The following is a 14,232-nucleotide window of genomic DNA, read 5'->3' as shown; positions in this document are numbered from 1 at the left end:
AGCCTGCTTTCAGTCTGTTTTCAGCCTGTTTTCAGTCTGTTTTCAGTCTGTTTTCAGCCCTGTTTTCAGTCTGTTTTCAGCCGGTTTTCAGTCTGTTTTCAGTCTGTTTTCAGCCCTGTTTTCAGTCTGTTTTCAACCTGTTTTCAGCCTCTTTTCAGTTTGTTTTCAGCCTGTTTCCAGTCTGTTTTCTACTTGTTTTCAGTCTGTTTTCAGCCTGTTTTCAGTCTGTTTTAGTCTGTTTTCTACCTGTTTTCAGCCTGCTTTCAGTCTGTTTTCAGCCTGTTTTCAGTCTGTTTTCTACCTGTTTTCAGCCTGCTTTCAGTCTGTTTTCAGCCTGTTTTCAGTCTGTTTTCAACCTGTTTTCAGCCTGCTTTCAGTCTGTTTTCAGCCTGTTTTCAGTCTGTTTTCTACCTGTTTTCAGCCTGCTTTCAGTCTGTTTTCAGCCTGTTTTCAGCCTGCTTTCAGTCTGTTTTCAGCCTGTTTTCAGTCTGTTTTCTACCTGTTTTCAGCCTGCTTTCAGTCTGTTTTCAGCCTGCTTTCAGTCTATTTTCAATCTGTTTTCAGCCTGTTTTCAGTCCGTTTTCAGCCTGTTTTCAGCTCTGTTTTCAGTCTATTTTCAGTCGGTTTTCAGTCTTTCAGCCTGTTTTCAGCCTGTTTTTAGCCCTGTTTTCAGTCTGTTTTCAGTCTTTTTCCAGTCTGTTTTCAACCTATTTTCAGCCTGCTTTCAGTCTGTTTTCAGTCTGTTTTCAGTCTGTTTTCAGCCCTGTTTTCAGTCTGTTTTCAGCCGGTTTTCAGTCTGTTTTCAGTCTGTTTTCAGCCCTGTTTTCAGTCTGTTTTCAACCTGTTTTCAGCCTCTTTTCAGTTTGTTTTCAGCCTGTTTCCAGTCTGTTTTCTACTTGTTTTCAGTCTGTTTTCAGCCTGTTTTCAGTCTGTTTTAGTCTGTTTTCAGCCTCTTTTCAGTCTGTTTTCAGCCTGTTTTCAGTCTGTTTTTAGTCTGTTTTCAGCCTCTTTTCAGTCTGTTTTCAGCCTGTTTTCAGCCCTGTTTTCAGTCTGTTTTCAGTCTGTTTTCAGCCTGTTTTCAGCCCTGTTTTCAGCCTGTTTTCAGTCTGTTTTCAGTCTGTTTTCAGCCTGTTTTCAGTCTGTTTTCAGCCTGTTTTCAGCCCTGTTTTCAGCCTGTTTTCAGCCTGTTTTCAGCCTGTTTTCAGTCTGTTTTCAGCCTGTTTTCAGTCTGTTTTCAGCCCTGTTTTCAGTCTGTTTTCAGCCTGTTTTCAGTCTGTTTTCAGCCTGTTTTCAGTCTGTTTTCAGCCCTGTTTTCAGTCTGTTTTCAGCCTGTTTTCAGTCTGTTTTCAGCCTGTTTTCAGCCTGTTTTCAGTCTGTTTTCAGCCTGTTTTCAGTCTGTTTTCAGCCCTGTTTTCAGTCTGTTTTCAGCCTGTTTTCAGTCTGTTTTCAGCCTGTTTTCAGTCTGTTTTCAGCCCTGTTTTCAGTCTGTTTTCAGCCTGTTTTCAGTCTGTTTTCAGCCCTGTTTTCAGTCTGTTTTCAGCCTGTTTTCAGTCTGTTTTCAGCCCTGTTTTCAGCCTGTTTTCAGTCTGTTTTCAGCCTGTTTTCAGCCCTGTTTTCATTGTTTTCAGCCTGTTCTCAGCCTGTTGTCCCTCCTCCTTCCTGTAAAAGACACTGATGGTGGTTTTTATGTGACGTTTATGTCCGACCTCCAAAACGATGCAGTAAACTGTTTCCAAAGGTTTTATTTTGTTTTTGTTTTTAACCTGACGGAGGTAAAATGACGACCTTCTTTCCAACATCCACCGTTAACATCTGCAGACGAACAGACGAGAAGTTCAACCTGGACAGAAGACGTCCAATCAGGAGGAGACGGTGGTTTTACAGAAAAGACAGATGTTCCATTGAAATGTTCTAATAAATACTGATGCGGACGCTGTGAAGAGGCTGGTTTGAGTTCAGCAGAACAGTTCAGATCTGAGCCGTATGTCGATATGAGGTAAATATGAAACGTGGAGGGTCGGCCTCTGCTCCGGTCCATCTGAACAACAACACAGCAATGTTTTCAGCCTTTAATCGACTGTCCGTCCTCCGGTTTGAGTGTGTGTGAGTGTGTGTGTGTGTCTTATCCAGGGTCAGATCAGAACCATTTAGTCTCCATCTTAAAACTGGTAAAGCTGTGTTGTAAAGTATGCTGCCTTCATGTGCCGTGGGAATTCTGGCAAATACTAACGGTAAAACCTCATGTGCTAATGCTAATGCTAATGTCAATGCTAAGTGTGTGTATTAGAATGTGTAAAATGCAGAGACTGAATTTTCTTACAGCGATAATAAAATGAAGTACAAATATAAAATCTAATGCTGCCTTCATGTGCTATGGGAACTGTGGTAAATACTCCTTACGAAGTTGTAAATTGCACATGAACGCCCCCTCACGTCGTTTTCCACTGGAGAACTGGGAAAAGCAAAGAGGGATTCACGGCCAATGACAACGGATGCTTTTATTGATGTTCTGCTGCTGTTAGCTGATGATTTTACACATGTATAGTACAAACAATTATAAAAAAACAAACAAATAGTGTGTTATTTTTCATTTCACTATGACAAAAACACTTGAACACAACGCACTTGTAATTTTGAAATCACAAGTGGATTAAGGCTCGTCTTCCTGACAGCACCTGAAGGCAGCATTAGTAATACTGGTAAAGTCCAGTCTTCAGGGGTGATTTTAGTGTTTTTTCATATATTTTAACATAATTAGAAGAAGAAGAGGAAGAGCAGGGGAAGTTACTAGATTCATTTTAGAGCTTAAGTGACTTTATGTTGATTTGTATTCTATATCAGATGTGAACAATCATAACATTCGAAAATGAAACTGAATAAACAGTTTGTTTTCACTGATGAACTGGACATGTCTGTGACTGATCTGACTCTGGATAAAACCCTTTCTATGCGTCATCCGTCTGTGTGTGTCTGTGTGTGTGTGTGTGTGTGTGTGTGTGTGTGTGTGTGTGTGTGTGTCATGGGATCTGGAGCTGCAGGTCCTCCTCCTCCTCATCCATGTCGCTGGATGGTCCGTCTGGGTTTTCGGGGCTGAATCGACTCGACCTCATCTTCCCGAACAGACCTGGACTCTGCTGCTGACGTCGAAGTCTGAACAAAAACAGACAAAAATCAACAGGATTCACTGAAACAGGTCAAGAAAACACAAAGTAAAGCATGTTAACATGAAGTAAACATGACAAGAACCCACAGGAACAGAAGAAAGAACCATTAGAGTCATCAGACCTAGAAGTTAATGACTACATATGTATAATTATCCTTAAAAACACTATATAGTTGAATACCTGAATCATCTGTTGTGTGTCTGTCAGTGTGTATTCACCTACAGACACTAAACCTCTGAGTTGGTTTTCTATTGGCCTCTTGTTTTAATGTAGGGATGTTTCTAACCCTTGGGTTTGTATTTCCATGTGGGGGAAAAAAACTATATAAAACAGTTCCAGTGTCCCTGTACATCAGCATCTGTTCTATGTGGATCAGAACCAGTTGACTGTGTGAGGTTGTCAGGTTCTGTTCTATGTTCCAGTCCAGTGGTCTGGATGCACATCAATCTAACTATAGAAGTGGGCGGGACTGTCACTGGAGGAGAACTGACCTCATCCAATCACAGTCCATATATGACTTCTATCAGTGATCAATAGGAACTAGACTGATATCTGGAACCATTTACATGTTCTAAACCATCAACAGATGGACCAGTAGAAGGAAAGAACCAGTTAGAATATTTTTAAAAAATGAACAAATTACTCAAAATGGACAAAACAATCAATAAAATGAAAAAAATGACCAAATAATCAACAAAATGGACAAAAATGCACAAAAAATGAACAAAATAATTTAAAAAATTAAAAAATATTCAACAAAATGAAAAAAATAATCAACAAAATGAATAAAATAAGTCCATATATGACTTCTATCAGTTATCAATAGAAACTAGACTGATATCTGGAACCATTTACATGTTCTAAACCATCAACATATGGACCAGTAGAAGGAAAGAAACAGTTAGAATAGGTCAACAAAAATGAACGAATTAATTTAAAGAAAACAACAAAATGAACAAAAATTTACAAAAAATTCCACAACATGAACAAAATAATCATTATAAGTCAAATTTTTAGTATTTCAAAAATGTCATGAAATATTACAAACATCAACATTTCTCGGCGGAGATGATACCAAAAAACTGGTACCGGGTACCAGATTCCAGGTCCTTTTTCGTAATGGAAACGCAAAAAGGCCGAGCTGAGTCGAGTCGAGTCAAGCTGGTACCACGCAGTGGAGACGCGGCATAAGAGCAGAACCAAAGACACGACAATAAGTAAGTAAGTAAGTAAGTAAGTAAGTAAGTAAGTTAAATTTTATTTATAGAGCACTTTTCACAGACAGAGTCACAAAGTGCTTTATCAGTTCAAATCAGAATCAACAATACAGGCTTCACACATGGAATGAAGCAAATCATTTTCTGGAAAGTACACCACATGTTTGGACCGTGTGTTTTAAATGGTATATAAGTATATATAAGTATATTTTGGATGTGAGGTCAGTGTCGTTTCCGTACAGTTTGCGTTCACTACCATCAACTCCACACCTTCAGGCTCCCATTGTCCGACCCATTCACACCAGTCTGTCTGCAGAGCTTTAGTAGACTAAGGCCATTCTCCTCCAGTTCAGACTCAGAAGCTTCTGGAGGTTGAACCTGTGAACTGATGAACTAAACACACGGTGTCTGATCAGAAGGTAAAACTGTATAAACTAGTCTGATGAACCTGAACAGACTCCAACACAGGTCAGTCCAGGTCACACTAGAACTGTTCACCTCATATTTTCTGTTGAATACTGTGACCCTCTACTGACCTAACTGTACTGTTTGATGTATTTTATGTTCATGAACATGTGAAAAAGAAATAAAAAAAAAAAAATCCATGTAATTCGCCGACAGGTGCTGAGTGGGGATAATATAATTTGAGGTTTCAGCCACCCTCACTATTAGTTAGGGATGCATCCCTCACTATTAATAAGACAAAACTAGGAAACCAGTCCAGCCTTGTTTATGCTGCAGTAAAGTAATAACATCCTCAGCTCATAGAACTGCAGACGACATTATAGGAACAACCTTTTCCACAGATGTCAGTAAAATAAATCCAATTTGACACAAAAAAAGAACTATTCACCTCATGATTGAATAAAAAGTGACAGCCTTTATAAGTACTGTTTTCAAATGAATTTAAAAATAATCGTAGTAATCATGAAACTGCGATTATGTCTCTGATTATATTTGTAACACCAAAATCTCTAATCGTTACATCTGTTTCTGATGTGTGATGTACGTGTTTATATTCTGTTACTGAGAACAAACACACGTCAACGTAAAGAAAAGATTCCATTGGTTCAAAAAAAGCTGAATGAAGGAACGTTTGGGTTCCACACTCTGAAGAACACACCGCTTTGTGTCAGTGTCTGAGGCCGTTACCATGCCGACATGCCTGTCACTCCTCCACATAGCGGAGCAATGAGAGAGCCCTCTGTTACTACGGTAACCTAGGACTGGGAGCTCAGCGATTGGCTGCCGGGCGCCACGGCAACGACGCGGAGAAAACGGGGAGAGTGCAGAGAGAGAAGAGAGGAAGAAGAAGAGGAGATGGAGGAGGAGGAGTGTGTAGAGCTGATAGAGCGAGAGAGGAAGAGAGTGACACACACACACACGCACACACACACACACACACACACACCTCCAGATAACTGTACAGACACTCCAAACACAGCGTTTTGACGTGTGTGTGTGTGTGTGTATGTGTGTGTGTGTGTGTGTTAGTGTATATGATATGAAGCTGACGTCCTACTTGTAGCTGCCAGACTCATCCTTTACAGTACAGATAGGGATTAGCCTTTTACTGTGTGTGTGTGTGTGTGTGTTAGCGTGTGTGTAGGTGTGTGTGTTAGTGCGTATGTGTGTGTGTTAGCGTGTGTGTGTATGTGTGTGTTAGCGTGCATGTGTTAGCGTATGTGTATATGTGTGTGTTTGTTAGCGTGTGTTTGTGTGTTAAATCTAATCTAATCTAACCTAATATAGTCGAATCTAATTTAATCTAATCTAACCTAATCTAATTTAATCTAACCTAACCTAATCTAATCTAGTCTAATCTAATCTCGTCTAGTCTAATCTAATTTAATCTAACCTAATCTAATCTAATTTAATCTAACCTGATCTAATCTAACCTAATCTAATCTAGTCTAATCTAACCTAATCTAGTCTAATCTAATCTAACCTAACCTAACCTAACCTAACCTAACCTAATATAATATAATCTAGTCTAATCTAAACCAATCTAGTCTAATCTATTCTAATCTAGTCTAGTCTAATCTAATCTATAGTAATCTAACCTAATCTAATCTAGTCTAATCTAATCTAATTACATGTTGTATGTTCAGATGCTTGTTCTGTCTTCTGTCTAAAAACCTAAATATTAACAATTATAAAGTGAGTGTTAATGATAAACAGTGTTGATTCTGGCCTTTTCCTTTTCCATCAGCAGGTTTTTGATCCTAACGACAGAGAAACCCCTCCTTTGACATCATAGATCATCAGTAAAAATAGGACCAATGGCCCTGTAGTTTACCGGCCAAATTAAAAGCTTTGGGAAATGTATCCAGATGCCATTTATTATCACCCAGTTATGTGTATTTATTATATTACAGAAATAGCCCATGTTTTGGTCATATTCCAATGAGATCTGTAAAAAATTCAAATTCCAACTTGATATAATTTAAATTTACTGATTTATTGTATCAGTCCTCTTCCTATCTCTTATAATGAGAACATTTTTCAAAGTCGTACCAAATCCAGAATCAGATCTGGATCAAAATAATTTCAATACCTTGCGCTGATATCATCATAAAGAAGCTGTATACCAAGTTTGAAGTCAATCCGAATTGTAGTTTTGGAGAAGAAGACGATTAAAAGTTTTGTAACGGACGACAGACGATGACAGACGACGACACCGGGCGCTGCATGACGACAATAGCTTACAGCCTATCGGCTGGTAAGCTAATAAAAAAACTGATGTATTTTATTACCGTCCATTTGTTGTTCATGAACAGGCAGTGAGTTCAACATGTGGTCTGAGTTCCTGACAGTCCAGACGGAGCACTTACCAAAACTAATATTGTTTCCATTAGAACACAGAGTGACGGCTGTTCATACCCACATATTGGTTTTCATTTAAAACCCACTCATTCAGATGGAACACACAGGTTTATTTGGAAATGAGGCACAGAAGTGGACTGGGATATTCAATAACAACCACGCTGAAGTCAAAGAAAAAAACAAAGGACAAAGCATCTTTAATATGTGAACTTTTACCTGGAATCAGGGGTTAAAGGGTTAACTTTAAACACTAAAGGGACTCACCTGGACTGTAAATGTTCTAGTTGTACCTGCAGGTTCTCAGTCTGTTCCACCTGTTCATCCAGAGACCTCTGCAGTTTCCTGGTCTGGTTATGGGACTCATCCAACTACACACAAACAAACAAACAAACAAACACACACAGACACACACACACACACACACACACACACACACAACTGTATAAAACACAATCATCTACAGTGTTTATTAGAAATGATATGCCTCTGATTAAATGGACTACATCTTATATATGACCTGGAAACTAACGACCAAAGTGTTTCTTTTATCTGATGCTTTCATTGTAAATATAAGTGTTCTTCCACATATATGTTGGTTTGTGTCCATTTATCCCGTAGATTTATAAATGTTCCACTGACAGAACCTGTACAGTGAATGTGCTGTCATGTGCAGACAGTCAAACTGAGACAAACAATAAAACTCATTCTAACATTAATGCTCAGAACGTCATATTTTATCCTTTATTTCCACTGATAAATTGCTGCTGCTACTGTATATTATATATTATATATGCAATATTTATACATATTCAGAGATTTTATATTTATTTTAGTGGTTTTTAATAACAGTTTTTATTCTATTCTATTGTTGTTAGCTATTTTTAATCTACTTTTATCTAATGCTGTCTATGTTTTAAACTGAAACTACAGACAAACAGCATTTTTTACCTAATTTTTCAGTATTAGTGACTCTAACTTGGTAAAGTTCAACTACTTTTATTCTGGAGGTATTTTACTTGTACACCAGTGTTATAGTAGATAATAGGACAAAGGGTCTGTAGGCCTGGACTACACTAATACACATAATGTTTATTCATATATATATATATATATATATACATACATATATATACACACAGGGTGGGGAAGCAAAATTTACAATATTTTGAGACAGCGATTGAAAGACACTGTATGACCAATTAGTTTATTGAAAGTCATGAGAATTTATTTTCCAAAAGAAAATTTACATAATAGAAAATGTTTTTATTCTATGTGTCCTCCTTCTTTCTCAATAACTGCCTTCACACGCTTCCTGAAACTTGCGCAAGTGTTCCTCAAATATTCGGGTGACAACTTCTCCCATTCTTCTTTAATAGTATCTTCCAGACTTTCTCGTAATAGTTTTGCTCATAGTCATTCTCTTCTTTCCATTATAAACAGTCTTTATGGACACTCCAACTATTTTTGAAATCTCCTTTGGTGTGACGAGTGCATTCAGCAAATCACACACTCTTTGACGTTTGCTTTCCTGATTACTCATATGGGCAAAAGTTTCTGAAAAGGTATGGATAATAGTGTTAGGTATGATTATGACATCAATATATGTTTGGTTTCAAAACAATTGACGTAGTGCCTGCTGAGAAAAAACAAGTAAATGTTCATTGTAAATTTTGCTTCCCCACCCTGTGTGTGTGTGTGTGTGTGTGTGTATATATATATATATATATATATATATATTTATATATATATATATATTTTTTTTTTTTTTTTTTGTGCAGTAGTCATTACTCACGGTCTATGATCTATTATTTGACTGGTCTTTACTGGTTTTAGATCAAACTGGGCTGAATGTGGAACCTGAACTAACATGAGTTTAACATCCATAATAGAAACAAACTGACTCTAAATAAATATAAACTTAAGCATGAAAATGTGACGTTCAATTAGAGACAGTAACATACTTTTAGGTTCAAGTGTTAATAAACAGGTGTCATTTTAGATTTTAGATTAGATTAGATCAGATTAGACTAGATTACATTAGATCAGATTAGATTAGACTAGATTAGATTATGTTAGATAGAACTTTATTGATCCTTTGGGCAGAACCTTCAGAAAATTAAAATTCCAATAGCAGTGCAAACACCAAATATAGACAAATAAAAAATATAAAAAGTAAATAAAGAAAATATTAATATAATAAATATAAAACAAACAGTAGTGAAAAAAAATAGGCAATTGCACATTAGAAAGTACTAATAGAAACAACACGTAGTAAAGGAGTAATAAAAATAAACAATAATACATAGCTAATAATGTTATATATAATATTATTATGTTGTGTATATGTGTAAGTATGAATATTTATATATAATTCTTATTTTTATGTTTAACAGTTCCTAATTATCAGTCTGACTCCGTCCTCCCTCATGTCCGTCTTCGTCCCTACCTCGTCCTCAGCCTGTCCCAGCTCCTTCTTCAGCTCCTCCACCCTCAGTCGTAGTTTCTTGACTTCGTTTTCGTGACCCTCCACCCTCCTGTTGGCGTGGACCAGCTCTGCCGTCTTCTCCTGGAACTGTTTCTTCAGTTTGGCGTGGACGTGGCGGAGGTCGGCCAGTTCCTGAGGACACACAGAGGACACGGACACTTACTGCCAAAGGAACTCTGCTGGGTTGGACCTCCTGCTGATTCACCTGCACTCGTCTGTTTCACAGCTTTTATCCTGTTCCATAAACGTTAATTTGAGCCTTTATGGACAGCAAACATAATCAGTAAATTAAATGTAGAAAAATACCTGATTTTCACTTAATGGAAAATACTGGCCATAGTATTGGAAGAAATGATGATAAATCACTAAAGAAAAGTTAAATATAGAAAAAAATAATAATTTGGGAACTGATATAAAAGTAGCGCTGGGTCTTTATGGGTTGATCTGAAGTGGGTCAGAACCAGTAAAATAATAAGTGAAAAAAGTCAAATAACATAATGAAAATGTTTACATCTACAAATTATCCTTGAAAAAATGTGAATAACATGAACAAACTGAAATGTCGTAAGAAAAATAAATACAATTTTACTAATATTCAGCCTCAGTTAATCATTTATACATGTTCATTCTATTGTACAGATACAGTGGATCTACAAATACACACAACATTTAATAAAAGACTGAATATTGGTACAATTACACTGATTTATACGAAGACAGTTCAGTTTGTTCATATTTGTTCTGTTTATTCACATTTTTTATAAAATGACAGTTTGTAAATGTAAAGATTTTCATATGATTTGACCATTTTACACTAAAACAAAGAGAAACCTTTGTATTTGTCATTATTTATAGGTTATTCTGTTATTATTTTCCTGGTTCTGACCCACTTCAAATCATATTGGTCTGAATGTGGAACCAGAACTGAAATGATTTTTACACCATTGATTCTTAAAATCTACGGTGTAATTTTTGTATTTCACAACTCCCATCAGAGACAAGATACAGGACCATCAGAGGATGAACAGGACTGGAAACAGGTTCTACACAGAACTGTAATAACTAAACACATGGAATAACCAAAATGAGCAATAATTAGTGCTGTCAAACGATTAAACTGTTTAATCAGATTAATCACAGGATTGCTGTGGATTAATGTCAATTAATCATGATTAAATATCATTCATTTTTAATCCATATTAATCGTGTTTCATTTTTCATGAACAAACAGACTCAATACAGAAGTGAATATATCTGCATTTAATGTGTTTGTCCAAACTGGACTGTTAGCTGTAGTGTTAGCAGAATCCAGACTAACGTATGTTTGGTGTTAATGTGGTATTTGAACCTGGAAGTGCTTCAGTGAAAAGAAAACTCCTTTCTACAGATTGTGCTCTGGGGCGCCGATAAGGGGGGGGTAAACATGACGAGTTAATGGGGCCCAGCATTCCCAGGGGGGCATAGAGCAGTGGAGGGGGTCCAGTGGATACAGGTTAGAAGGTGTGAACGTCTGGTGTAAGATCTGGTGGACAACAGGTACAACAGAGGCACAGAAGCAGGAGTCAGACAGTCAAAGGGTGTTAAGTTTCACGCCAGTTACGGAATTATAAGTAGTGCTAATTCTTAACTCCAGTCCCCAGTTGGGCTCTTCCACAACATTGCAGTACAAAGGAAACCTCCTAAAGTATATGTGGCTCCTCTTCATATTCTACTGTCTTTATTATGAGTTTGTTGAACCACATTTTGATGCCGGACCTGACATGAAGGAACAGGGGCAAGAAAAAGAAAGAGGGAAGAGAGAAGAAAAGAGTGAAGGGGGGAGAAAAAGGAAGAAGAAGGTGGTGAAGACCCTCACAAGAAAATATCAACAATACAAACAATAACACTTTCCTGAATGGACCCCCTGTGGTGGTCTTCCAAACAGGTGTGTGTTCTGTTCATAAGGCTGTACTGTGGGGGGGCTGCGGTTGTGGTCAGGTTTGAACGGACAAAAAAGCTCCAGTCTAAAGGATTGCAGTGGGATTAGAGAAGGAAAGGCTGCACTTGGAGCTAATAGCATCATCAATAATGTACTGTTGTCACTCAGTGCACTTTCATGTACTTTGGATCGGCCTCCCTCTACCGTCTCACACCTAATGCCCCCGCTGAGAGCGCCGCTTCCAAGAAGCTATTTGGTACTTATATGCCGATATGGTGGAGAGAAATGAGATATATACAGGAACAATAAAAGACAGACCAGCGGTGGGAGATGGGAACACTGAGCTGTTAGCAGCAGGGTGATAACGAATTCATTTATTCATGTATTTATGTCTGTATGTTCTATTCATCTGCATCTAATCTGTACTGAAGTGGGAAAAACTGGAACCTCTGAGCTAAAGATACAAGCTTTACCTCCAGCTATTCATGTGACATATAGAGTTTATTAGATTAGAAACGTCCTGTGTTAATTGTTGGAATCCTTTCAGTGGTTCTTGATAGTACTGATATTCTAGGATCAAACCAGAACCAGAACCAGAACTTAAAAACAAATCAACGCCGTGTAACCACAGACTGGATCAGTCACTGAAAGAAGAATAAAACCAGGATAAAAAAGGGTAAAACTACAGTAAAAGATGGAAAAAATGAACTACAAGGTAAAAAAACCAAAGCAAAATATGTTACACCCAACTAAAGGCCAGTTAAACTAGGCTAAATAGTAAAACCAAACTAACAGATGGTTTGAACAGACTAGATGTTGGTGAAACTGAATTAAAAGATGGAAAAAATGAACTAAAAGGTAACAAGCGGATCCAGGCACAACAAGCCCCGCCCCTCACACGTACTGTAGTTTATTTTAGCATCGATCCAGCTGATGTCATCATATCTGTGCGTGTGCTGATCTCAGCATAGACACATTTGACCCATTATAAGTAAATGGAAAAAAAAACATTTTAAAAATGCATAAAAATTTTGAACTTTGACCAACTTTTTTTCTTATTTTTTATATTTTAACTTTTTTAAAACACTGTTACAGCACAGCAAAAACAATAACAGAGCACAAAACAACAAGGTGGGTGGGGTGGGGGGGTTGCTGTTCCATGCACTGGTACCAAGAATTATTGTCCTGGAATATGGTCCATTTCTTCCATCTTCCATTAAAAGTTCCCACCTTAATCCTCAGATGAAACGTTAATTTGTTCCATGCTATACATTTCCTCCATAATGTCCAACCATTACTGTGGTCGTAGACGGTCACTTTTTAACCAGTTCCTTGCGACAATCGTTTTGCAGCAAGAAGTAATATTTTAAGTAAGTGTCTTCTCTTTTAGTTACATGCTCAGGTATTAGACCCAGGTAGATGGTCTGATAGTTGGGGATCCACTGGAATTTTATAATTTAAAATGACCTCCACTGTCTGAACAACACGGTTCCAAAACATTTACATTTTTACACATGTTCAAAACATATGGGAGTGGTTGGCGTTCATGTGACTACACCCCCTCCTGCATTGCTGCTGTTTTCCTAATTGTTTGCTTTCTTATTTTTTGAACATTCTTTTTATTGAAAATTTTCAAAGTTATACAGTCCAGCACAGCACACACAGGTTGCACGAAACACACAGCAAATCCAAAATATACGTCCACAGCAGTGATCTGAAAAGTCAACACTAAGTCTGTCTCAGGTAGTTGCAGTCTTAGTTCACAGATACTCCAACACTTTGCCAAACTCCGCTGCAAAGACATCCCTTCGATCATCAATACAAAGTCATAGTCTTTCCATAGAAACACAGTCTGATGTCAAAGATTTCCACAGATGCATTGAAGGAGGTTCTTCTCCTACACATCTGGTCTGTTTGCTTTTTATGTTTACTTTAACCTACTTTTCCCAAAATGTAATCACATCTATTCTGGGTCATTGGTAATCTATAAACCCAATTTGGTCTGAATTCAACCAATAGTTCTGCTGCTAAAGTGTAAACAAACAAACAAACTGAACCAAAAACAGCACCCCTTGCCCCCCCTTTGGGGGGCAGGGTAATAATAATAATAATAATGATAATAATAATGGTAATAATAATAATAAAAAACACTATCTTCTATTTGTATCACTGCTTTCCTTTGATTCTAAAAGTTGTTTCTTTGTAATTCTCATCCCATCTGGTCACTTTCTAATGCTTTGGTCACAGTTTTCCACAGTGACTCACTTCTCCCTCTAGTGGTCACATAAATCCTCCACCCTGTCCCTGTAAATGCATTCTGTTCATATCTCTATAATCCAATACACTGGAGTCGATGACAGAACTATAGATCTGTTTATTTTTAACACTGTAAAGAAAATCGGAGGTCATTTTGAATATCTGACAGTAGATATAAGAGCTGTGGTCCCTTTAAGACATGCTCTGTAAACTCCCCATCCTTTGTTGAATATTGACATGATAAATAAGGCCAAATGCCAAAACACACACACACAAACAGCAGAGGGGGATAATTAAAGAGGATGGGAGGGGGCGGGGTCTGGGGAGGAAGACTGTGATGAAGGCATGAGGAGACAGATGAGGAGC

At 37.6% G+C, this 14,232-nt stretch overlaps 1 protein-coding gene across 2 annotated transcripts in view; it reads right to left on the bottom strand.

The window, feature by feature from the left end:
* Positions 1-1,638: 1,638 nt before the first annotated feature.
* Positions 1,639-14,232, bottom strand: part of ccdc102a (coiled-coil domain containing 102A) — a 108,920-nt gene continuing 96,326 nt past the window's right edge. For both annotated transcript variants that reach the window (XM_030162163.1, XM_030162171.1), the window contains exons 8-10: positions 9,654-9,824; positions 7,472-7,575; positions 1,639-3,150 (exon numbers count right to left, since the gene is read on the bottom strand). In XM_030162163.1, the coding sequence (XP_030018023.1) occupies positions 3,018-3,150; positions 7,472-7,575; positions 9,654-9,824 (408 nt within the window). In that variant the 3' untranslated portion in view covers positions 1,639-3,017. The remainder of the gene's footprint in view (positions 3,151-7,471; positions 7,576-9,653; positions 9,825-14,232) is intronic.

This window comes from Sphaeramia orbicularis, chromosome 3 (assembly GCF_902148855.1).
Source record: "Sphaeramia orbicularis chromosome 3, fSphaOr1.1, whole genome shotgun sequence".
Classification (NCBI taxonomy): domain Eukaryota; kingdom Metazoa; phylum Chordata; class Actinopteri; order Kurtiformes; family Apogonidae; genus Sphaeramia; species Sphaeramia orbicularis.
The sequence above is the reverse complement of the archived record's forward strand: the minus strand, read 5'-3'. Positions and strand labels throughout refer to the sequence as shown.